The 25,718-nt window shown below is 38.7% G+C and overlaps 1 protein-coding gene across 1 annotated transcript in view; it reads left to right on the plus strand.

Annotated features, from left to right (window-relative positions):
* The first annotated feature begins 1,332 nt into the window (after positions 1–1,332).
* Thsd7a (thrombospondin type 1 domain containing 7A) overlaps positions 1,333–25,718 on the plus strand; it is a 352,216-nt gene continuing 327,830 nt past the window's right edge. Inside the window, exon 1 of the mRNA XM_051151923.1 lies at positions 1,333–1,970. Coding sequence (XP_051007880.1) covers positions 1,814–1,970 — 157 coding nt within the window. The 5' untranslated portion in view covers positions 1,333–1,813. The remainder of the gene's footprint in view (positions 1,971–25,718) is intronic.

The raw sequence follows: 25,718 nt of genomic DNA on the forward strand, positions 1-25,718 counted from the left end.
TCACAGACACAGGGCCAGGGCTCTCTGAGCTTTTAATTCCCTCTTAGAGGCCTAACAGAGTGAAAAGTAAACAAAGACCAAATTTGCAACTCTGAATGCAGCTAATTTCCTCTGATGTCAGAATACTTAAACAGGCAGGACCTGGGAATTATTTGATCAAACCTGCTTTTAATCTAATGCATGCAGAAGGGCTGTGTCTGGAAAGCTCAGCAAAATGACAAGCATCCCCAGGGAGCTGGATGGAAGGTGTCCTCCCTAAGAAACAGTAGCTTTCTTATTTCAGACTCATGGGGGGGGGGGGGGGGGGGGGGGCGGGAGGCTGGGTCCTTGGGAGGCACCAAGAGAAGTTTTTCTGCTTTTTACATTTTATTGTATTTGGTGTAAAACTGGTAACCACATGACAATAGTTACCCTTAGCTTTTGGTTGCTGAGGCATTTGTTGTTGTTTTGCTTTGTTTTAATTGGCTAGCTGCCTTGAAACTATGTAAGCATTACAGGGAAATAAATTAATAAAAGATTGTTATTGTGCGTGGGGGGAAGAAAGGACAAAGCTTTATCCGGTTCTTCTGTTAGAACTGATCTAAGAAAATTGAGAACAAAAGGTACAAGCCACGTGGTTCATTATTTTGGTTGTGGGGGAAATAATTTTCTTTTTTAAAATCAGGAGATTTAGTCTCGCAAATAAAATTTAAGTAAAAGTATTTATTAACTGGGAGATGGCCAACTACTGGCTAGTGACTCATTTGCGCTTTAATTTTTTTCTCCCCATCTCTGACACGTAGTAGTGTGTTTTCAATAGAGATAGGAAGAGAAAGGAATGGAACTTTTATATACTTCACCCTTGAAATAGAACCGTACTAGCAGCATTTGTACATTCTTATTCATTCAATTAGACGGCATTGTGCATACTTTTTAAGTACTAATTCATTTTCAATGGTGGTTACAAGACAGTGCGTTGAATTTGACATATATTAACCACTATCACTTTGTTACTGAAGATGGACTGAAGTTAACTCTCTCTCTCTCTCTCTCTCTCTCTCTCTCTCTCTCTCTCTCTCTCTCTCAAGAAAGTGCTTAAGTGCCTTTTGACAGTGATTGCTGCCGTTCCCTTATAGAGTCATAAATACCACTCTTCTCATGAAGTAATTCAGAAGGCACGGCATCAGAATAAATGACCACCCCGATGCTTTGTATAAATATGCAGGGAGAATAACACACCACTAGATCAGCATTTGACTCCTTGGGTGACGATGAATTTCAATGTCAGTTATTCGTCATCCTGAAGCCTGCCCCGTGATGATGCCTTTTATTGGTATATCCTTGCGAACATATTTCAGCGCACCATGTGCTGGGGAGTTCTCAGGGCGGGCGAGTGGGGTCTGGGTGCTGGCCCTGTGCCCTCTCTGCCCCTCGCCTGCGGTCCCCTTGGGTCCCCTTGGCTCCTCTTGGCTTTCTCCTCCCTCCCTTCTCTACAGCTGGTGACGGGGGCTGCTCTTCTCAGAGCTCTGGGCAGGCTCTGTCAGCTGGGGCCCCCTGCGGCCGGCTGTGTCCCTCGCCGCTAGGACCTGCCAGTCTGCGCGCCATGGCAGTGGCGGCAGCATCCCCGCCAGCATCCCCGCCAGAGGCGGCTGCCGTGGCGTCCACAGCCGCGGCGGACGCTATTGTTCCCTAGTGTTAGTTGCTCTTTGGCTGCTTTTCATCTGGAGCGAACAATAGCAGCAGCGAGAGCTTTGCGTTCTCTACTGGTGGAGAAGGAAGAACCGTCCTCCGCGAGAGTGTGTGGACTCCGGAGGCTGGAGCGGCGGCGGATAGCATGGGGCTGCAAGCCGGGCGCTTGGCGTCCCTGAGCCGGGGCGTCCAGCAGCTGCTGCGACTGCCACTGCTCCTGCTACTCCTGCTGAGCTCTGGCGCTCGCCAGGCTGCGGCGCAGGGAGACTCCGAGGTGCCCAACCTCTATCTGTGGAAGACCGGTGAGTGGGACAGAGTTGTCTTTTCCTCCATCTCCAAATCTGGGGCCATGATCCGTAGCTAGAGGTTCCTGAAGGGGCCCCTGTGTTTCCAGCTGGTCCGGGTTATGCCGGGATCCTCAGGTCAAAAGTATGATTCCTGCAAGCGAATTAGGTCACGTCCTATGCCATTAGGAAAGAATAACATAACTAAGAGGCAACAGTGAGTCACTAGGGTGATTGTTTCTCTCTCGTAGCTTGGCAGTAAATGAGAGCAGCTCTGTACTTTCATTACAAAGTGAAGTGATTTTAATATCTGGGCTTCCAATTTTAGACTTTCTAAAATGACATTCTAACAAAGAACAAGTAAACAGTTCTGCCAGTACTTCTGCGGTGTTTTGGCAAACACTATGCGTACTGCTGTTATGTATATATATATGAGGACAGAGCCGAATTTGTTAAGTGTAGCTTTGTGGTGTGTGCAGAGCCGAATTTGTTAAGTGTAGCTTTGTGGTGTGTGGTACACTCTGGGACAAGCCCCGTCAAGACAGATCTAACAGTAAGAGACAGAGGAGGCTCTCGAGAACACTTAGGGAACCCTTAGGGGAAGACCGGACAGTACAATTTGTACTGAGTGAGTCAAAGTGATTTTTACTTTGTGGAATGACTAACATGTGGGTTTTGAAACTTTTCCTTCCGGGAAAGAAGTCTTTTCGCTTTGTTTTTCGACCAAACCAGAAACGCAGAAACTCACTGCTTCTCAGGTTCTCCCTGCAAAAAGCCCCGTAGAGAAAGGAACAGGCAGGAAACAACAGAACCTGAGGGCTCCAAGCTCTCCTCTCAGCTGGGTGGCTGGATGCTCTTGGTCCACTATGGGAGATGGAATTCCTGAGCCAGCAGGAGACTTCATACACTCACAGGAAGACAGTGGAGGAGGGATTCTCATCGCGTAGAGCTGACCATGACTTAGTGTCATGAGATGCCTAAATATTAAGATAGGGATACAGAAAGGAAAAGCGCCTAGATGACAGTCCTGAGGTTCAGTCCTCCCACTCCCCTGCCGAGGAGGCAGATCTACTTACACCAAAGTCGCACTGATGACTGAAGGTTTAAAGAATATCAGTGCATCCAAGCAACGTAGTGAAGGACTCGACCAAATATCACTTGAAGATGAAAAAACACACTTTTCCTTGGAAGATTGCCTGACATGGAGCTGTACACTGGTACATGCACAAATTAAAGGCTCAGATTAGTTGACTCAAAGTCGTTCTCGCTAACTTAGTAACACTTCGAAGATCTACTGATTGGTGAATGCAGATAAAATCAAATTAATTCCTTTGATTATAGACAAAGAGTTGAATTTTTCTTTTTTAAATGTATGGTAAGTGGTAGTATTTGGGAGTTTTGAAAGATCTTCTCAGCTAAGCATTGGGCAAAACCGTGCTGAGATGGTTGAAATTTGTACTATCAAAGGTATATGAGCCAAGTGGTATTTCAGATGGATGGGCACAGACAGCATTCACTGTGCTGCCTCTCAGGTGCCAATATATGTCTACGTTAATGTCACGGTGGGAACACAATTCAATTAATAGCTTAAAATAGAAAGAAGCACTCAGGATCAAGGGGATGGAGACCTTGATTCCAGCGCCAGGCATTCAACTCTAGCCTGCTCTGAGAATAGTCCCCTTGAGTTTTGAACGCCACTTTCCCAGCTGCCTAGGATGTGATGTGTGATAGCATGTGCTGTTGACTGCCCACACATGGTGTGATGAAACAAATGGGCTATGAGAAACTTAACTCATACACTGTCCTGTTTTGTGCAACTAGAAGTTGGTGTGATAAGGATGGTGGTACTATGTTTGTCACAGGGGTTCCCTGTTTGGTGGAAAATAATGGAGTCTCTAACCTACTGAGCAAAATAATAATTTCTTGATTTACTTTTTATCCACTGAGAGGGAGAGAGATGTTACTAGATCTAAAAGGAGCTGAGAATAGTTTTCAGGGAAACTAGGACATATGTTAAGTAACAGGATAGATTGTAACTAAAAATGCAAAGGTGATGGTTTATCACTTAATGAGAAGCAAGCAAGTACATTTGATTTAAATGAGAAACAGAGAGACAGAGATAGACAGACAGACAGACAGACAGACACACACACACACACACACAGAGAGAGAGAGAGAGAGAGAGAGAGAGAGAGAGAGAGGAGAGAGAGAGAGGAGCAGAGAGAGAGAGGAGAGAGAGAGGAGGAGAGAGAGATAGAGAGGAGAGAGGAGAGAGTAGAGCGAGGAGAGACGAGAGAGAGAGAAAGAGAGAGCGCAGGAAGGGAACTGGGAGAGGAGACAAGAAAAGTGAGGACATCTGCATCTGTTCCACTGATGGGCCCTTGCTCTTTCTACAGTGTACAGAAAATATGAAAAATGACATCATTAAAGTAGAAGCTCTACCAGACAAGGATCTGGGACAAGAGCTTTTACTGTCAATAACACACTGTCTGTCCACTGTGGTAAAGTCACACAATGACTGGTTCAACTATTAGAGAAGATAATATCTAAAGATCTACTCAGCCGTACTTGCAAATGTACACATTATTAAATACAATATATTGATGAAGTCAAATATTTGTGAATTTTATATACAGAATATATCAGATTTTATGACATATGATTAATAATAAATCATATGTTTTAAATGATAGTTTTAGGTCAACTACAACAAAAAGCTACTAATGATTTACAGTTGGCTGTCACATTAGTAGAGGTTGAATCAATACGTGGCATACCATACTCATGAACATGTAGCAGAGGTTACGTAACTGGTAAAACAGTTGAGCATATGGCTCAATAATGAGTTGTTATTTGCTTTTGATCTTGGCTTTTTGCCAAGAGGAAAGTGAAACACAGAAGAAAGAGAGACTATAAAGATGAAGACATACAGCAACATTCCTAGATCTTGAAGGTACCAGTGACAGTGCAGCTGAAGCCCAAATACTCAATAGAAAAATGCTTAATATCAATAAAGTCAATTGGGATTTTAAGAAAATCTTACAACTATAGGAAAGCTTTTGTAGCTTAACCTACAAGCAGGTAGGAACCTTTGAAAGTCATAAGAAGATGATGTACTGTAGGTTGAAAAAGGAGAGAGGTGAATCTAAAGGCTGTGGGGCCAATAAAAAAGGGAAAACAGCACCAGTACCATAGAAGTTATAGCAAAGTGTGAAGAAAGGATCTGAGGTGCTTTGCAGAAGTGTAAGCCCAGATTTAGCATCATTCCTAAAGAAGTTATCAAGGTACCCATCATTCCAGCAGCCAAGAACTGAGATAGCAGGTGACAAGGGAGATTCACCAGGTTCCTTAAGAGTGGGAAGAACATCAGTTTAATTCTGATGCATTGAACTCGAGGTACAATGATCAAATGAATAAAGGAAAAAAATCTAATGGGTGATTAGAAGAGAGAATTATGGGTGATGGTGGTGCTTACCTTTAACCCCAGCACTACGTAGGCAGAGGCAAGAGGAACTCTGAGGTCATTCTGGGTGACAAAGAGAAACCCTGTCTTAAAAAATCAGAGAGGGGCAGGAGGGAGGGAGGGAAGGAAAGACAGACAGAGAGAGAGAGAGAAAGAAAGAGAGAAAGAGAGAGAGAGAGAGAAAGAGAGAGAGGAATAGGTGATGAAGATGATGATGATGAAGAAGATGATGATGCTTGGAACTCAATTATGATTTTGAAGTTATGAGTAGTTTGCTAATGAAAGTAAATATTGAAAGGTAAAATAAGGATATTTCACAACATATTGTTTTTAATAAAAGGGCATGACAGAACCTATTAAAAATGTTGAGAAAGCATTGTCAGAAAAGTTATAAGGAAAATTTCATTAAGTACTTATTTGGTAGCTGTGCTTTATTAAATCATAGTGAAAAAGTATGAGAAGTTTGTTGGACTTCATTGTGAAGTTTCTTGGACTTCAATTATGCTGGAAAATTGCCTCTGTTTGGACCATGACTTAGTTTACTCAGAAGCTGGAGAAAAGGTGAAGAGGAGTGGCCAGAGGAAGAGTGTACCAACGATACTCAGTCCTGCCCAGAGTGGGTTGAAAATATTCTGCCTGTCACTTATAAAAGTATTTCATGTCCCTGAGTGTTTTACTTTTATCTCCACTATGGTTCAATAGCATATATTTTCTAAGATTAAATATAAGTGTATAAGATACTAGAAAAGTGCTTGATTCACGTCTGAAGTTCAATAGCTATAATACTGCATTGCTGCTAGTCTATAAAAATAAACAACACATTTTTAACCTCAACCAAGCCTGACAGTGCATATTATCCTGTAAGTGCACTGTTTGTCTTATACTGTAAGGTTTAAATGCCACAACAAATTATAAGGAATCTAGCATTGTAGATTGAAAAGCACATGGACGAAGATCATAACGAAGTCTTTTAAACTAGAGTCTACCTGATTATTCTGGCTATTTAAATGCTGTAACTTTTTGTACTAAAAATGACAATAGAAGTTCTGAAGTGGGACAGTATATGTTAGTTTTTAACAGGTACTAAACTGAAATTACCCAACTGGGGTCGACTAAATAAGGTTCTCTCCCCTTTCTTAATTCTTTGTTCATCTAAAATGGCAGATATAATGTGCAAGGATTCTACTGGTCTCGTCCATTTATCTGATGATTTCAATTAAAGGAGAAACAAATATAAATCTAGAAAATGAAGTGATTTGTTTATAGGTCCAACTATTTTATTAGATTACCACTTAATGGAGATCATAAGAATATTCTCAATAAGAAGACCAAGGTTAATTGTGTGGGAGAACTTTTGTACTTCATTTTGTAATGGTTCTGGAGGACTGATCAAGAGACTGAAATTCTTCGTACTTAGAAATTGTTCTTTCAGAGGTTCGTGTATGCGTACAATAAAAAATGGTACTGTCCAACCTGTACTCTCCTTCTTCAACTCTCCTCAGACTCCCAAACACATCCTCTGATGTTTTCCTCTTCGTCTTTCTCCCTCCTCTTCTCATTCCTTTCTTTATCTTTTTTTAAATTAATTCTCATTGTTATCCAATAGGTTCAACTAATGTTGCCCATAAGTGCATGGGTTTGTGGTTATCCACCAGAGCACAGGCAACCAAATGGCCACCCTCTGAAAGAATGATTCTCCCTCTGCAGCAGCCATCAATGCCAATAGGGCTGGCAATTGATAGCCAATAGTAGTACTGCACTAGCCTTATGGGCTCATTTGCTTTACTTGGTCGGCAATTATTTGAATAAACATTTCAAATCCCTGCACTTTACACTGTACCACGTCTCTCCTTTCTTCTTTTAGGTATATGGGAAATTAAGTACTATTTCCATTATGTCACCTTCTCTCCCTACTACCCCTGATTATTAAAACCTTGTGCCAGTGTTCTATGTTTGTGACAATCTATCACTGACACATAGTTCTTAACTAATGTCCATGATTTCCATTAACACTCACTCTTTCTGCTGTACATTCTATGGATTTTGACATACACAAAACATAACACCACAGTGGCATTTTATAAGAAAATTTAAATGACATAAAATTTACTGTGCTCAGCCTATTTATTCCTCGTTTGCTGCCCCCGAATCTCTAGGAACAAATGATATTACTATTTCCATACATGGAGTTTTCTGGTGTCAGAAAGCTAAAATTATGCAGCACGTAGGTTCTACCATTTTCTTGTTCCACCTCCAGTGCCACATGCAGTTTTGTATCCAACAGGCTCTGGTCTACTTAAAAAGTCATAGAGTTGTTGTGGTGGTTTGAAAGAGTGCTGTCCCCCCATCTACCCCCACCCCCAGGCCTCCCCATAGACTCATATATTTGTATGCTTAGTCCCTGTTGATAAACTAGGAGGATTGCAAGGTATGTCCTTGTTGGAGAAGTTGTGTGTCACTGGGAATGGGCTTTGAGGATTCAAAAGCCCACAACAAGAAACTCCCCCTCTGTCCTCTCCCTTGACCTCTCCTTTTCACTCTCCCTCTTCCTCTCTCTCTCTAGTTTTGTCTCTCTCTGCTTGCTGCTTGCCAGTCGATCGGACATAAAACTTTCATCTACTTCTCCACTGTCCTGTTTTCCTGCCTGCCGCCATGTGCCCGTCCTGATGATAATGGACTACCCCTGATGGTCACAGACTCTATTATTTTGCTCCAAATTAAATGTTTCCTCATGGCGTCTCTTCACAGCAATAGAACAATGACTAAGAATGTTGTATATCAACTTTTCTTTCTCTCATAGAAGAAGCCATGAGCTGGGAAAATGTGAACTTATAATATCCTTTTGAAACTCTGGGAATACTGGCATCCCATTGTGCTGATACTGTGGTGTTGTGGTCAGGGAATCTCATATTAAGGCAGAGAGATGTTTAGACCTCTCCATTGACATGTTGGGCCAAGTACTCACAAAAAGGAGTCAGTTGAACAATGGCTGTTGAGTGGATATTTTGTATACATAGATAGGAAAACGTGGTCTACTATCAAAGTAGATAATTTAAAGCTGTTTCATGACCTTGATGGATGCATCACGGACATCTGCATTGATTATATAGATGTAATAATTTAATTTATGCAGGCCTTGTGCTATACATGTTCTTCCTTGGTTTAGGGTATCATTATCAACAACAGGATACTGAGTCTTGTACATGAATGTGCTTGCAGGTATGTTTTAGCATGTGTTAAAGAGTGGCATCATAATATCAGTAGTTGCTCTGAGAGTTACATCATTTTTTTGAGAATAAGTCTCTTTATGTAGGCCTAGCTGTCCTTGGAATTCACTATGTAGACAGGGTGGCCTTGAACTCACAGAGATCCACCAGCCTCTGCCTCCAGAATGCTGGGATTAATAATGTCCACCACCACATTTGGTGAGTCTACAATACCTAGTATTCGTAAATGATTTCCTATCCAAGCAACAAGGAGGCCAGACCTTGCTTAGCTTCTGAGATCAGGCGGAGATATGGTACATGCTTAGATTGGGTTGCAGCGTTTAAAGGTTATTTTTAGTCCCTTTAACAGTATCAGAGAGTGTAATAATAAATATCACCAACCCACTGTCTCAGATTCTGTCCCTGAGAGGGAGAAGACATGAGTGATGAAGAACTGAATCCACAGTTAGAATGAAGGCAACACTAATTACTCACTATTATGCATTTACATGCACTTATATTTAATGAATAAGATTTTTAGGAAGAGAATTTTGGCCCAGGTATGCATGAATTGCTCAAAATTTTAGATCTATGACTCCTAATCTCTTTTTGTATCTTGTTCTTTCGCCACAAATTAGTTATGCATTATTGTTTGCTTCTCCATGTATTTTAAAGATAATAAGATAAACTTGTACAGGCCTTAGACAGTGCCTGGCAATTACTCATAACGTAGTTATCTGCTACTTGGAAGTAGTCTCAGGGTCAAGTGATAATGCTTCCTCCCTGAGAAACAGGTCCCAGCATCTTTTTCTTCTTCACTTTGGGTCTTCCTGTATGGATCTATGTGCTCCTCCAAGGCTTTCAACGTCTGATTTTTTTCCCCTGCCTGTTGCTAGGCCAATATTATAATAGCTTTTAGCAAGATTATGCAAAGCATACTTTTAAAGCTCAGAGATATCCTGTCTTGGTGTTCTTCCTTGAGATTGCACATTCTTGCGGTGCTAGAAATTCTAGAGATGTGACTCTTTAAGTGGGACTGTGCAGTTTCAAAATGATCTAATGCAGAAACACCTGAGAATATTCTTGGCAAGTTGTTTTAACTCTGTGAAGTGTGAAGAGGAAGTGAATGTTTCATTTCCCAAAGTGCAATGTGTATATGTGCATACATTTAGGTCACATATATAATTAGACAACATACGTACCTCAATCTAGGTGGTTCACTATCTTCCAAGTAAAACTACTTTGTCACTACATGGAAGGGAGCTAACTGTGCAACTGTTTCGTGCTAATTAAAAGACATTTACCTATATATTTTTAAATGGCACAGAGCATTTTATACTTAGGGTAGAATTACAATAATAATCTAATGTACCATAGCAAGAAGACTAGTGCACATGTATCTGTTTATGTACCTACATGTATAAATACAGACATGTCTGTATAAACACCAACATTTATAGCTAAGTCATCATGCAGAACTTCATTATTTATCTGCTGTTAAGAAATTATTGCTTCTGAAATGGGTTTTATAAATAGTAGTGATAGTACTGGCTTAAAAATGTTTTTCAATTATTCATAATTTTTGCTGAAATATTAATTATATCCAATTTGATTTTGATTTTATTTTAGTGTGCTTTGTGCTAATTTTTCAGCTCAAGTACTTTTTATAGAAGTCTATAAACCACCTCCCACCAACCTAAGAGTTCTATTTTAAGATAACTTTTGTCTGACCACCTTCCTGTGTTTTCCATCACACTGTCTCAGCCATGCCTATAAACTTCAGTGCCTGCACATATTTCTAAAAAGAACTTTTAATGGTATCCATCTGCAATCATATCAACAAATTCCAATTTGTTTATGTCACAATTAGTTAGCATTGATGACAGCATCATGAAGACATTACTGGTAAGAAGCTCAGGGGAATAGTGTAGACAACACACATAAGTCTTGCTTTCTAGAGAGAATAGTTAAGGCACAGACAACTCATTCTACAACATTAGAAGACTCCTGTCATAGATCTGGGTAGGCTCCTTTTCTTCAATTTGTATAGATCAGGTTCAATTAAGAGAAACTAGCACTGATTTAGTGTCTATTTTATGTCAAACTCTCTGCCAGGTACAAGAGGGCAGCCTTGAGGAGGATGTGATTCAGCCTTTCTTGGAGCTCCCTGATTAAGTTCCAAGAGCTGTAGAGCACAGGTGCATGCACACAGTATAGGAGACAGTGACTGTCTTGCAGAGGGAGACATGCAAGGAATATGTTCCTACAGCACACACTTGAAAGATAAAGTTTACCAACAAGACATATGCTGAAAGGGGATAGAATTATATGCAGAGAAGGAGCACTGATAAAGCAAAAAAGAATGGAAGCAAGGAGAGGGCATGCATGCCTGTAACACAAGTCCTCAGGAAGCTGTGTCGGGAGGGATGCTAGTTCAAAGCAAGCCTGGCCTCAGAGAGAGAGAGAGAGAGAGAGAGAGAGAGAGAGAGAGAGAGAGAGAGAGAGAGAGAGAGAGAGAGAGAGAGAGAGAGAGAGAGAGAGAGAGAGAGGAGACTTTTTACAATGCAGGTAAAGGATTCTATTTTTGTGGGTTTGATCTCTGGCCTACATAAGGTAAAAGGAGAAAAACAGCTTGTACAAATGTCATTTGTCTGCCACATGTGAGTTGTGGCATACATACTCTCTCAATCACAAATAAATAAATATGCAAATACATTAATAAATAGACATGAGTGTTTTGATTGTAGACAGCTGTGTTGGTGTGTGTTTGAAGGGTGAGACATAGGCATACTATACAGAGTTAGCTCTGAATCTAAGGATTTGGGCCTTGGCTTTTTGTCCGTTGGTTTATGTAAACAAGTATGGATGTATAAAATATTGCCAGAAGGAAAAATATACTTGTAAATTTTAGGCCAAGTTTAAAATTTTCATGATTGTTATTCTAAATGAACTTCCCATTTCTTCCAAATTTTGAAGACAAATAAACACTGCCTTTAATAATGCTAGTTACACATACTTTTAAAATAATAACTCTTAATTATTTGAAATTAAAATACAATTAAATAATTTCCTCTTCCTTTTCATCTTGCCAATCTTCCCTTATACCCCTATTAAATTCATAGTTTCTGTTAATTTGCTGTTACATACGCTTTTTCCGAAATATTTAAGTACAACATATAAACTTATTTGTATGTATATAAGTTCAGGATAATCTCTTGGTATTGATTAACTAACTAGGGGATCCTTCTGTGAAGGAAACTATTTCTCCTGCTTTCAGCTTAGTAGCCTGCAGGTCTTGTCGAGAGTTGAGGCAGCAAAACATTCTCTCTTCATGTTAGCATGTGCTCTGGTGCAGTTGTTTTATCATGTTGATGAGACGTTGGGAGAGTGTGTTCTGGCAGTTCTAGGAGGTGCAGTGTCACAGCAATGTTCCTTTCTCTGACTCTTCTGATCTTTCTTCTCATTCTTCCACAACTGTTTTTATTTCTACTTCTGAGAATTCTTTGTTTAGATTTGTAGCACAATTTTTTAAAATGAGTTGTTTGTTTGACTCTTTGTTTCTACACATAGATCTTGCCATGGACAGCTGGCAAAGGTTCTTTCACATTCTATGGGCTTCTATGATTCTCAATTGGTTGTTTATCTGTGCAGAAGCTTTTTAGTTTTATTAAATCCCACTTTTGGTCTAAATTTCTGGGCAAATGGAATCCTACCAGGAAGTACTTTTTTTTTCTTTCTTTTTCTATCTTCTTCTTCTTCTTTAAAAAAATTTTTTTAAAAGATAAGGTTTTTCTATGTAGACTTGGCTATCCTGGAACTCACTTGTAGAAAATGCTGGCTTTGAACTCATAGAGATGCACCTGCCTCTGCCTTCCAAGTGTTGGGATTAAAGGTGTGTGCCACCATCGCCCTGCTGGAAGTACTTTTCTATACTTATGTTCTGTAGGTTATTGCTTTTTTTTTTCTAGAAATTTTAATGTTTCAAGTATCACATTTAAATCTTTGACCCACTTAGAGTTAATTTTTGTACAAGGCAATATATTGCACAGATAGATCCATTTTCTAGTACCATTCTCCATATCTTTCTTCAATGTTTTAATTATAACCATTTTTTCATTGTTAGATTTTAAACTAAATATTTTATTTTCAATGAGACCATTGCATATGGGGTTGTGTGTCTGTGATTTCTTTTTATTTGGAATGTTGTTGTTGTACTAAAATTTAAAAAATTTTTCATAAATGATTTTGTATCCTGCTATATATCTAAAATGATTAGTCATTTCTACAAGTTTTTGATAGAATTTTAGATCTTTTATTTATAATAATATATAACTTGAAAATAGGAATAGTTTGACATTTCCTTTTCCTCTTTGTGTTTCTTTAATTTTTTTTCTTGTCTGATTGTCGCAGCTAGTGCTTCAAGCACTGTATGAAAAAGGGGTGGGAATAACGGATTGTCTTGTTTCTGATTTGTGGGATTGCTTCAAGCTTTTCTACATTTAAGAGGATGTTTAAATAGGTTTCTCATATACAGCGTTTATTGTATTGAAGTGTGTTTGCTATAATCCTCTCACTCTTTAGCACCTTTATCATCAACACATATTAGAGTTTGCCAAAGGTCTTTCCACAGCTAGATCAAGTGATCTTTGTCTTCGAGACCATTTGTGTGTGTGGTTTCTTCCTTCCTTTCTTTCTTTCTTTCTTTCTTTTTCTTTCTTCCTTCCTTCCTTCCTTCCTTCCTTCCTTCCTTCCTTCTTTCTTTCTTTCTTTCTCTTTATATTTATTGACTAGCGTTTGTTGAAACACCTTTGGGTAAAGCCAATTGGTCATGATGGATAATCTTTTTGATATATGTCTATATGCAATTTGCAAATATTTTGTGGAGATTTTCAGTTCACCAAAGATGTTGGCCTGTAGTCACCTTTCCTTCCTTCCCTCCCTTCTTCCTTCCTTCCTACCTTCCTTCCTTCCTTCCTTCCTTCCCTGGCTGTGGACCTGGTGTAGATAATTAGAGAACTGCCGTAAGATCTCCAGGTTTAACTGCTCTATAAAAACAGGTTTTGACAGTTTGCAGTAGTAACTGAATATATCTAAGGGGAGAGTCATCAAAGCAAATTTGGATTTATGGAATCAAATAATTCATAAAGAAAGCCTTGACGGCAGCAAAGATACATTTCTTTGCTTGTCTTACTGCAAAATTTAATGGATCTTCCTCAGTTCCTTGGCTTGTGTTATAAGAGAGTTTGCTTTGAGCTGCTTCAGCCATGAAAGTTCCACAAACAAAATTAATGTCACAACTAAAAAAACAAAATTAATGTCACATTAGACAAGGTGGCTTCTCAATCTTGGCAGATCAAGCACTGCAGAGCCATGCTTTCCTGGCGATAACAAAAGTTTTTAAAACCCTTTCTCTTGCGTTAATTTTTCTAGTTAGATAGCATCATCTAAGAGCTAAGTTAGTGAGACTCTTCTATGAAAAAAAGTGACAACATGAGGAGAAATTAAATTATTTTCTTTGTTAATTTATACAAGATATATTTCCTTTTTAACCATATAATGAGTAGTTGGAATTTTTACTGCAGTAACATTTTTAATAGATATATTGGACATACCTTTTACCACTCAATAATTAGTATTTGAAAAGATAACTTAGTGCATTTTAGCATATTCACAAGATAGTATATGCATAGCTACCATATTTCTAAATAATTCTCATGACTCTTCCAAAGGAAAAATTGTCTTCTCCAGTCATTATCTCATAATCTACACAAGTACAAGGCTCCCTTCTTTTGCTACATATTTATTTAATTTTTGACACTTTGTATGAATGGACTCATGTTTTCTGAGTTCAGAGGTTATTTATGTTGTGATGCATATCAATATATCACTTCTTTATATTGCTGCCTCCTATTCACTTTATAAACCAATCACATTTTATTTATCCGTTTGTTGATGGGCATTGGGTTATTTGTACTTTGGGATCCTTGTGAACATTACCACTGACAGTTTTTGTCTGTTTGCCCATATATGTTTTCCTTACTCATGCAGCTGGGGAAGACAGAGCCTCTCTACCCACCAGTTGTTATTAATAATAACCAATTATTGGAGGAAAGGGTTTCATGACTCTGGATAAGCTTTAGGAGCTTTCTGAGATCTATAAGTTTCATTCATTTATTTGAGTTTTTATGTACTGAGCATTTTAAGTTTTGTGTACTGTGTGAACCTTAAAGATCCTTAATTACAGAAGAGATATTTTCAAGTTACCTTCCCCTCACATTTTTTATGTTAATAAAAAACTGTATAAATTTCCCCTAAAACAAAATATAACTTCCCTCTCCTTTTAAGATAGAGTAGATATGTGTAACTGAGCTCATACATTACCTAGCTGTGACGTAAACCACACTTTTACTACTGAAGTATCCATTGCTATATTTTATGATACACACAAGAAGGCTCAGCCCTGAAATGATGTATATACAAGTGACGTTCTATGGACTGAGCAAGTTTTAATTGTACACTTCATCGATGTGTCTCCCCAGATACCGCACATATAGCTCCTCCTCCCTGTTCTCCCTCATCCTGTAATCTCTTCCTTCTATGTCATCTCAGGTTTCTTTCACCCTCTCCTTAAACTTTCCTCTTTGCTGAGATCTTCTTTCTCCTTCTCATTAGCTTCTCTCATCTGGCTGTCTGCCTGTCTTCTGTGCACTCTACCTTTACTTTCAGGGAATCTTCTAAGTATGTAAACTGATATAATTTATCGAACGAGTGGGCATTTATCAACAATAGAAATGCTGACTTCCGCAGCACCCCACACTGGGAGATGTGCGTTTCAGCTGCAGTTTTCTTTTTCTTTCCTCCCAGAATGAGACAAAACAAGACCCTTACAGCACCATTGTAGATGTTTGAAGGCATCTAAACTGATAGATTCAGCATGGATTGCTGTATGGAACGCAGCTGTGAAATGAGTTAAATTTTACTATTGCAGGTAGAAGAACTGGTGAAAATTGATTCAAATGAAATTCATTGCAAACATTATTGTAAATAGGTTTTGGAAACAGTACCATCTCTCTCTTGTACTTTAAAATTTTCTGAAGATACTATATATCTCACGGAATATGATAAAAGAGATGAACGTAAATCCTTCAGCATTCTGAGAGCTGTGTAGTTTCATTCTTTTACCATCATAGAAACACAATTTTTAATTTGTATTTAGATTTGGTTTTGGTTCATTCTAAACATTGGAACAATATCAAATATTTCTTGATGATGTACAATAGGAGTGACTCCCAAATTCATCCTTTTACTGTATCAAGACAACAATTTTTATCTCAGAAGAAACGGGATTTTCTCTCTATTTTATAGCACTCAACCTTCTCATAAATTGTGTGTGTGTGTGTGTGTGTGTGTGTGTGTGTGTTGTTGATTAATTTGTACAGGAAACTTCACTTTTTAATTAAAAAAGTTGTTAATAGACATCACACACAAAGTACCGAGTTTTAAAATATTAAAAATCAACATGATGCACTTAACACTGACATTATATGGCTCATAATTTAATATGAATGCCTTCTGAAGTTTAAATCACACCAGAGTCTTTGCTAATGGACAAACATGCACTGTTCTCATGGCATTGTGAAGAAGTTCTGAGAGAAATTTGTAGTTGGTAAAATGCGGATGTGAGCAAGACTTGAGAACTCTGTTTTCTTAGGTTAATTAAATGTTAAGGCCTATTTTAAAACATCAATATTTTCCTGAGTGATTTCTTCCAATCAAAACTTCACTCATAGACAGATCTTAGGGATTGAGATTCAAAGCATTTTAGGACCCCGATACCTTCAGCAATTTTTACCTCTGCATACGCTTGTATATTTCCCATTATTTGTTATGTTGTATTAATTCATGTAGATTACGAAGATGAATCAAAAATGATGATAAAGTGCTGTTTTGTCTTTAACTCTATCACACCTGTCCCCATTTTACAGTTGCAAACATGCTATTGATCTAGCATTAATGTGCAGTACTCTAAGCCCCTGTATTTACGGCTCATATCCCTGGCGGAACTCTGGCCTGCGTACTATTTGCCTTTGGGGAAGTATGGACACATGATTGGGTCTCTCTATCACTGATGAGCTCATGTCTTTGAAAGAGATGCGGAGGCATAACATCCATAAATCAAGATAATTGGGGCTATCAGAAGGCATGTTTGAAGTACTCTCAGGATGCTGAAGGGGGTGATCAATTACTTCGGGACAGGGACCAAGACAGGCCAGATAGAGACAGTAATGTTTGTCGTGGGTTCCAAAAGACAAGTAGAACCCCTAGATTTGTAAGAGGAGGGGACGCTGTGTAAAGGCAAGCAGTGAGTGAGTGCTTTCTCCACTCCCAAGGTCTCTTTCCTTTCCTGTGTGTTAAACACGTCCCTCTTGAGCTTCTCCCCAGGCCTCCCAGAATTCTGCTTCACCACTTGTTTAAATTCCTAAAGCTGATAAGTTTATGTTAGCAGCTACACTTCCTGTTCAGCACCTCAGTGTTTCCAGGGGGAACTCAAGTTTCGGATGCTTCCTTCAATCCTGGTTGGCTACTTTTCCATGATCCTCTGTCCCTTGTGGTTTTAACTTCTCTAAGATGTGCACTGTCCAGAAGCAGGCTCTCCAGAGCCCCAGGGATCTATACCACGGGTGGAGAGAGTGCCTTTATTACTCTAGCAATGCTTTCTGCTACCCTGTGTTTTGATTTGAAGTTTTGAGTCACTGGAGATAGGTGAGATCCAGGAAAACAGACTCACAAAAAGAAAATTGTTTAAAGTGTGTGTGTGTGTGTGGTGTGTGTGTGTGTGTGTGTGTGAGAGAGAGAGAGAGAGAGAGAGAGAGAGAGAGAGAGAGAGAAAGAGAGAGAGAGAGAGAGAAAACTTTAATAAATCATACATATATATGTATTCAGATTTGTATATTTTACTTTTAGGAATCTATTCACTGGTACAAAATTTATAACAGCGGATAATCTAGAGTGAATGCTTAAAACCAAGCTTTAAAACTGAGCTTCTTGAAAAATAAAACAAATACTTTATTAATTTCATACAATAAATTAAGGCTGTTATAATTCATGTCATATTTAAATGGTTTACTTAAATTAAGTTTCAGTTTTCATGAAGCTAAAACTATACTGCTTATTATTATTCTCATTTAGTTTACAGTTACATAAATCTTTAAATGATAAGACCAGTAAGTTGTTTTTCCCTTTCACGTCACTTTCTATTTTCTTTTCTTTTAGTTCCCTTTCCATATCACATATACATGCAAGAAGGAGGAGTTTTCCTTGATAAGTAATACAACAACAAAAAATTATGCTACCTTTTGATACCCAAATGGTGCACTTGTGTGTGTGTTTTCTCTCCCTCCTTTTCTCTTTTTCCCCTATTTCAGGACACTTTCTTGATGAGGAGCTAATTGGTGATTGTAAACATTGATGCAAATAAATTTCCATCTGGTCCTTTTCAAAGCCCATTGCCTGCCTGGTCTTAGGAGGTGAGATTTATATGTTATGCGGCCACTGTGACACCTGCACTATGGACACAGTATATAAAATTCCAAGGATGTTTGTTGGGTGTGGCAAGTAGAAGCCTTGAAAGAAAATGAGGAAGGGAGCAGGGAGTGACTGATGACTGGCATCTTTCTGCTCTATCTGCACACCAGGACCTCTTCCCCCACTGTGTGCTGGCCCAGGACCACCTCCAAGATCCTCCCCTCCTGCCTGCTTACTCAGGTTCTAGATGATGCTGGCCTTCTGGAATTACTAGAAGTGAACCAAGCATCCAAGAAGTGATAAAGTAGCACCACTCTGTCTTATGGAGAGCTATTTGTCATACGAGGAGGCCGGAGATACTCTCCTTAAACTTCTAAATTCTATACCAACAGCTATTTCAAAACTTTATAGAATGACATTATTTATTGGTCTCAGAATACGTTCACTTTATCATGTTGTGGAATGTTTAGTAGTATACTTTATTTCCTATATGCTATATATATTTTTTTTACATGGAATGTTTTAATTTCACGTGGCTTTAAAATGAATATTAAATGTGATTCAGGCATATCTTGTAAAATTACTTCTTGAAACTATTTTTACTTAATAGTTTATTCATCATAAAAATCAAGAAAACTTAATTGTACAAGTTGAGGCTCACACAATTAAAAAGAAATATTTTTTTTGAATGAGAAGTGATGCTACAGTGGAAGACCTGTGTGACACTGGTTAACACTGTGAGAAAGTATGTGTGAATTATTCAGCTGATCACAGGGTATTAGGTACATCCTAATTTGCTGACAAATATCAAATGTGCATCACTTCTCACAGGGAGAATGTGAAATTTTTAAGTGGTAGAGGTAAAAAAAAAAAAAAAAAAAAGACAGAGCTGTATTTAATTCATGAAGGTCAAATTAAAATGATCAATCACTGAATATTTGGTATTCTGCCCTTGCAAATATCTGCAATCATCCCATAGGACAATTATAATTCATAATATCCATCTACAAAATAATTTATTAGCTGCAGTCAAAACACATGAAAAATTGAGATCTATGCAAGCTATAGCTGAGCCATATTTTAAAAACAGTAATACATAAATAATATTGAATGTAAGCAGATTGCAACCAGCCATTTCTGCATAGAAATACTGACGGACTTGTATAGTTTTTCAAGAACTAATTTATTTCATGATCATTTTTCATACAGCAGTTTTCAGTCTTCTTTAATAAGCACAATTCCAATTGCCATGATTCCCATTTAAAAGAAAAATATATGCAAAAATGTATTACTTCTTTGTAATATGTTTTTAATTGAAATAGAGTTATATCACTTTCCTCTCTCCCTTTCCTCCATCCACCCCTTCTAAGGCAATATCCCTTCAGTCCCTCCTGTGCCTACTCACACGTTGATAGCCTCTTGTTCTTTGATTATTATTGTTTGTTAGACATGTGTGTGTATAAATAATATATATATGCAAACATACACACATATGTATAAATTCAATCTGCTGAGCCTGTTTTTGTTGTATGTTCTGTGTATGATTTTCAGGGTACAGCACTCTACATTGAACAATCAATAAAGGAACTTATCCTTGGAAAAGACTAATTCTCCTTCTTTCAGCAGTCCTTAGTTACCTATAGATCTTTTTCTAGGGGTAAAGCCCTACAACATTTCCCCCTCCACATTAATATGTTCAGTGATACTGCAACTCCTCCATTCTTTTTTACTATTAAACACTAGACTTCCTAGTATTCTTTCTCTCACAAGCTTTTTATTTCATCTTCCGTGATCTTCTTCCCTGAGCTAGAGATGCAGGAACTGTGACATAGATGTATCCACTGGGGCTGATCTCCACGCAATCTTTTGATCTCTGCGTTGTGTCCAGTAGTGATTTTTGGTGATAGTCTCCATCTGCTGGGAAAAAAAATGCTTCTTTTATGAGGTGTGGTAGCTATATTCATCTGGGTATAGGGATAAGATTTAGAATGTGGCAAGGTGTTATCCTGGTCTAGAAAAGTGGTGGTAATAGAAATCTTCCAATATTTATGCCCTCTCTTGTCCTGGGAAGGCAGTTAGGTTTCTAGTACTAGGCATGGTTTCCTCCTGTTAACTGAGCTTTACGTCTAACTGGATAGCCACTGGATACCAGTGACATGTGAGTGCCAATCATTGCACCTTCCTGTGCATCGCAGCTATGTTGGTTGTTGCTGTGCATCATAGGTACTGAAGCTGCGTCGGACTGCTTAATTGCTACCTTCCTTTGGCAGCTTGTGTGTTTATTCAGCAGTAAAGAAAGTAAAATCATGAGATTGGCAGGTAAGTGGATGGGTCTAAAAAAGAGTATGTTGAGTGAGATAACTGAGGCCCAGAAAGACAGATGCATTTTATGTTCTCTGTAGTTCAGACCTCCATATCCTCAGGTATATGTATACCTCAGTACAAAACACTGAGCAACCACAGAGACCAAGGAAATATAAAGGAACCATAATTGAGGGCGTGTTTAGAGGTGATTCGCAGGATGCAGGCGATGTAAAGTGGGAAATGGAAAAACAAGGAGTTGCTCCAACTGGGGAGGAGGGGAGCAAGGGAAGTCAATACAGATGGAGAAAGAGGAATAAAGCATAATTAATAGAAAGGTTGTTTGAAAACACCCTGAGAACTTTTAATATTTTACACATATTTTTAGGTAAATATACAATGTTTTTATATATTGCTCCACACAGGAACTGTAGACCAACTCAGTGCCAGGCAGGAGAAACGGTTGGACAGGGTTGTTCGGGTGACTCCCCAAATAATGCAGAGTATACGCGTAGCCCTCGGTTTACTCTCAAGGCTTCTGAGTGGGATCCTATTGCTGAAGACACTGCAGGCTTAGGGCACAGGACTAGGATGTTCTAGCTGAATCTTACCCTAAAGCCTTTCTGTATTCTGGCTTCTATGGTTCCAGAAGTATTTTAAAATGTTTCACATTGCATAGAGCTGTAAACTCATCTGAAGGTTGAAGTCACAGCTTCTACACCACCGTTTCTCCAGTTTGTTCTGCATCATGACTGTATCACAACATGACACTTCAAAATCACATGAAAAGGGATTCCGAATTAAAATTATCAATCTTTTCCCATGAGTGATATAAAAAATTATATTCCCTAAAAAGAATTTACTCAGAGGAAAGATAGCAGGCTACCCAGAAGAGACTTGATACCCTATGAGCATATACAGGGGGAGGAGGTCCCCCTCAGTCACAGTCATAGGGGAGGGGAGTAAGGGGAAAATGGGAGGGAGGGAGGAATGGGAGGATACAAGAGAGGGGATAACCATTGAGATGTAATATGAATAAATTAATAAAAAATATTGAAAAAAAGTTTAGATGAAGCCTGACTAACAACAACAACAACAAAAGAATTTAAAGAGGTGTAAATTATTTTCCTTAGAATGTTATCTCCACAATATATAGAAATTAAATGTTTGGGGGTACTATTTTCTATATCTTTGTTTAGAAAGACTATATTAAAAGGCATGGAGCTTTAGCCATAAGGAGAGTTTTAAGTATATGTTTTCTACAATATATTTCTAATCCCTTTGCCTGAAACAAATTTAACATCTATCTAAGAACATTTTAAAGACATGTATTTTACCCATTTTTTATTTGAAGTTTTCCTTCATTTTTGAATGCTCATGTGCATTAAGAAGCTTACTTTTCCTGTTGATGAAAGACAACTGGTAATTTTGAAATGCATTATATATGTACCTGAGCCAGAGCCATTGGAAAAATGAAAGATAAATACTCTTTTTTTTTTCTTAAACACTTTACATTTAAGCTCAAGAATCTTCAGAAAGAAAAGTCTAGTTGCCACATTATGCTGATATGTTTTGAATAGAGGAAAAAGCACACTCAAATTCCTCTGACACTATTAATCCTCTGCTATAGAGGCATAGCTGTCTTCTGAGAGGCTTCATCCAGCAGCTGATGGAAACAGAGGCAGAGGCCCACAGCCAAACAATATGCCATGTTCAGAAAGTCTTGTGGATGAGTGGGAGGAAGGATTGAGGGAGCTGGAGGGTCACAAAAAGTCACAAGAACTTGGCCAGGGCAAGGAAGAGGGAAGAAGAGAAGGAGGAGAGGAGAGAGAGAGAGAGAGAGAGAGAGAGAGAGAGAGAGAGAGGAGACAGGAGTGAATATGTGAGAATAATGTGGCAGGAATGTAAAAGCAAAACCAGCTGTATCACTCACACAGAAAATGAGAGGCATCACTTTCATAGACAAGGTGGACTCATAGGAATACCTGGACAACTCAACATAAAGATTATTCTAAGAATGCATATTTGTAAGATGTAGGTATACATCAGAGGGAAATGGGGGGAGGGGAGCAAACTAGCTTTGTAAGCAAACTATGTAGGCTGGTGGTGATTTCAATTTTGTATATTACAGTTTTGCAGTGATTTAGTATATTCAGTTGCAGGTCCAGGAGGCACTGGAAACATGATGCTGGTGTTTGTAGGATTGTCATAATAGCCAGGTCTGATGAGCTATGTAAGAGATTGTCAAATTACCTTCCAGGGTTGCTGCACCAGTTTGAAATCTCACCGGCGATGAAGCATCTTTTTTTTTAATATACTTTTTATTAATTTATTCTTATTACATCTCAATGGTTACCCCATCCCTTGTATCCTCCCTTCGTCCCTCCCATTTTCCCCCTATTCCCCTCCCCTATGACTGTTCCTGAGGGAGATTTCCTCCCCCTGTATATGCTCATAGGGTATCATATCTCTTCTTGGTAGCCTGCTATCCTTCCTCTGAGTGCCACCAGGTCTCCCCCCTCCAGGGGAACATTATGATAAGCAGATTTGGGCCCAGGGTCCCGCTCAAACTAAGGCACCAGCCAAGGACAATACAGGTGGTAAACTTTAAACCCCTACCCAGATCTAGCCAATGGTCAGAACATTCTCCACAGTTGAGTGGAGAGTGGGGTATGACTTTCACACGATGAAGTATCTTTGTCGCATATCCTAACTACCATTTTGAGTAGTCTTTAATTATTTTGAATGTGAGCAGATTTTAGTCATCAGGTAGTAAGTGATATCGTTTTAATCTGAATTTCCCTTTGCATTGGATTAAGGGTTCCCCCTGGCATTACCACAGTTTAAGGTTGGTGGACTCTATTTAGTGTAGCCATACAGGAAATGGAGAGCCTTCACAGCTTTGATTTAAATACCACTAGAAACTCTCATATTTAAGCTCAAAGTAAAACATTTCTTAAGGAGACACATTCCATTCACTGTGCCTTTATCTGTTTTTTTTTTTTTTTCTCCTTTCCAGTGTTACAGGCCTACCCCCCATTCTGATTCTGCTTCTGTTAATTCCAAAGAGAATTTTGGATTAATTTACATCTTGAAACATATTATTGACCAAATAGAGAAGGAAGTGTGAGGCATTGAAACTGGTTGATGGAAGTTGTGTAGCACTTGCTTGTGATTTTGCTTAAGTCTGTAATTTTTCTAAGCAGTATTTTCCTCACTATAAAATATTGATAGAAATTCCAAGCTTAAAGCTTAATGCCTTTCAGAGATACAACTCCCAGACAGCATGAAAAAGGGGCATTTACAGACACCCCGAGGCTCACAAAGATGCTCTGTCTTAACTTTCTGAACAATGCTTCCTTCAGATTGCCTCAGGCAAATACTTGCTGTCTTCTCCCCATCAGATTATTTTAGTATTCTCTTAATCCCCTTTACTTTTTCACTTGTCACAGATGTACTTTAATATCTGTTCAATTATTTTATTAGCATCGATGTTTTTCCTTTTTTTCATGGTTGGTCTGTTTTATATTTAACAGATAATAAGAAATAAGGCAATAATATACCAAGATAATAAGATATGATACCAGACAGCAGATATTAGATTATATGAGGTTTATTAAATGAACATCAGGAGAGAAGGACAGGGGGAGAGAGGGATACCCCAGAGAGAGAGAGAGACAGAGAGAGAGACAGAGAGACAGAGAGAGGGAGACAGAGAGAGAAAGAGAGAGAGAGAGACAGAGGGAGGGAGACAGAGAGAGAAAGAGAGAGAGAGAGAGAGACAGACAGACAGACAGACAGACAGACAGAGACAGAGAGACAGAGAGAGACAGAGAGGCAGAGAAAGAGAGAGAAGTAAGAGGCAGGGGAGAGGTAGGACTGCCCTTTTGTATTCTGGGCAGGGTCATGCCCCCATGGCAAGTAGGCAGTGACATCACAGGTGGGCAGACTGGAGCACGATCCTAAGAGCCCGTATTTTTTCTTTTTTTATTTCTTCTTTGCATATGAGGGAATGGAACCCAGAACTTCCTGCGTGTTAGCCAAGCAATTAATCCCTGAGCTGCAGTCTCAACTCTCATCAGTGATTTTTAATCATAGGAGGGTTTACTTGTTACAGCAGACTGCGAAAAAGAACCTCAAAACACCACCATTACCCAAAATATATACTGCTCAACCCAGCCCTGTCTTAGTCCAGTCTTTCTGCCCTTCCTTTATATTTTATTTTATTTTTCAGAGGTCAAAGGAAAATAATTCTCCACATACCTTGAGCCCTCTCATGGTGTGTCCCTTAGTGCTTTTCCTCGCGGGAGAGGGCTCATGCATTTTATTGAGTGATTTCCAAATTCCTTGTCACCAAGAGCAATGATACTGTGAATGTGCAGCCCTACCCTCCAGGAGTCGAACTCCATAACACAGTAGCAAAGCTCGAGTTATGGAGCATTCTCTCAAAACTGGAGAAAGATACTCCCTAAAGTTTTTGGTTTGGAGAGTTAAAATGATGTTAAATAGCTTCTCATGTACAGAAGAAAGAAATAAAATAGTTAAATCACTGAAAAGATTCTTGTGTCTTACCTAGGGCATTTCTCTAGAATTCTGGGTACCATTCTTCGAGACTAGAGTGTTTGCGAAGTACATGGCATTGACACTATGAACAAACATTGTTACATAATATAAAATAGTCACACGGGCTGTTAATTATAAAGAATCTCAAACTTCAAAATTGGCTTATGAAATAAGAGATCCCCATTTTGGAAAATAATGTTGGAATGTTGATAATAACCTAATTTAAATCTGTGGAAATGGTCCACTGCATGTGTTTAATATATTACTGTGATGTTGTAGCCAGCCTTGCCTGATTAGAAGAGCATGCATTTATACCAGATTTTAAGTTATAATTCTTGAACAAATAATGGAAGGACTGTAAGATTCATTGTGATTTTTATAGCTGAATTCATAAAAATTTAAAAGGTGTATTTATTATTAATTTATCTTGTGTATATATTTGTCTTCTTGTATGTGTGTTGTATGTGCACCGTGTGTCAGGAGAGGGTGTTGGGTCCCCAGGAACTGGTGTTCTGGATGTTTGTGATACAGAGAACTGAGCCTGGGGCCTCTGAAGAGTTGAGTCATTTCTCTGACTCCCCAAATCCCTAAATAATCAATTTTCTGGATCAAGACAATGACAATGGTGATATTTATTTCTTTCTAAATAATTTGCACTTTGAAGGCATGTGTACTAATCTTTTGTATGAGAGTTGTGACTAGAAATTT

This window comes from Acomys russatus, chromosome 10, assembly GCF_903995435.1.
Source record: "Acomys russatus chromosome 10, mAcoRus1.1, whole genome shotgun sequence".
Taxonomy (NCBI): domain Eukaryota; kingdom Metazoa; phylum Chordata; class Mammalia; order Rodentia; family Muridae; genus Acomys; species Acomys russatus.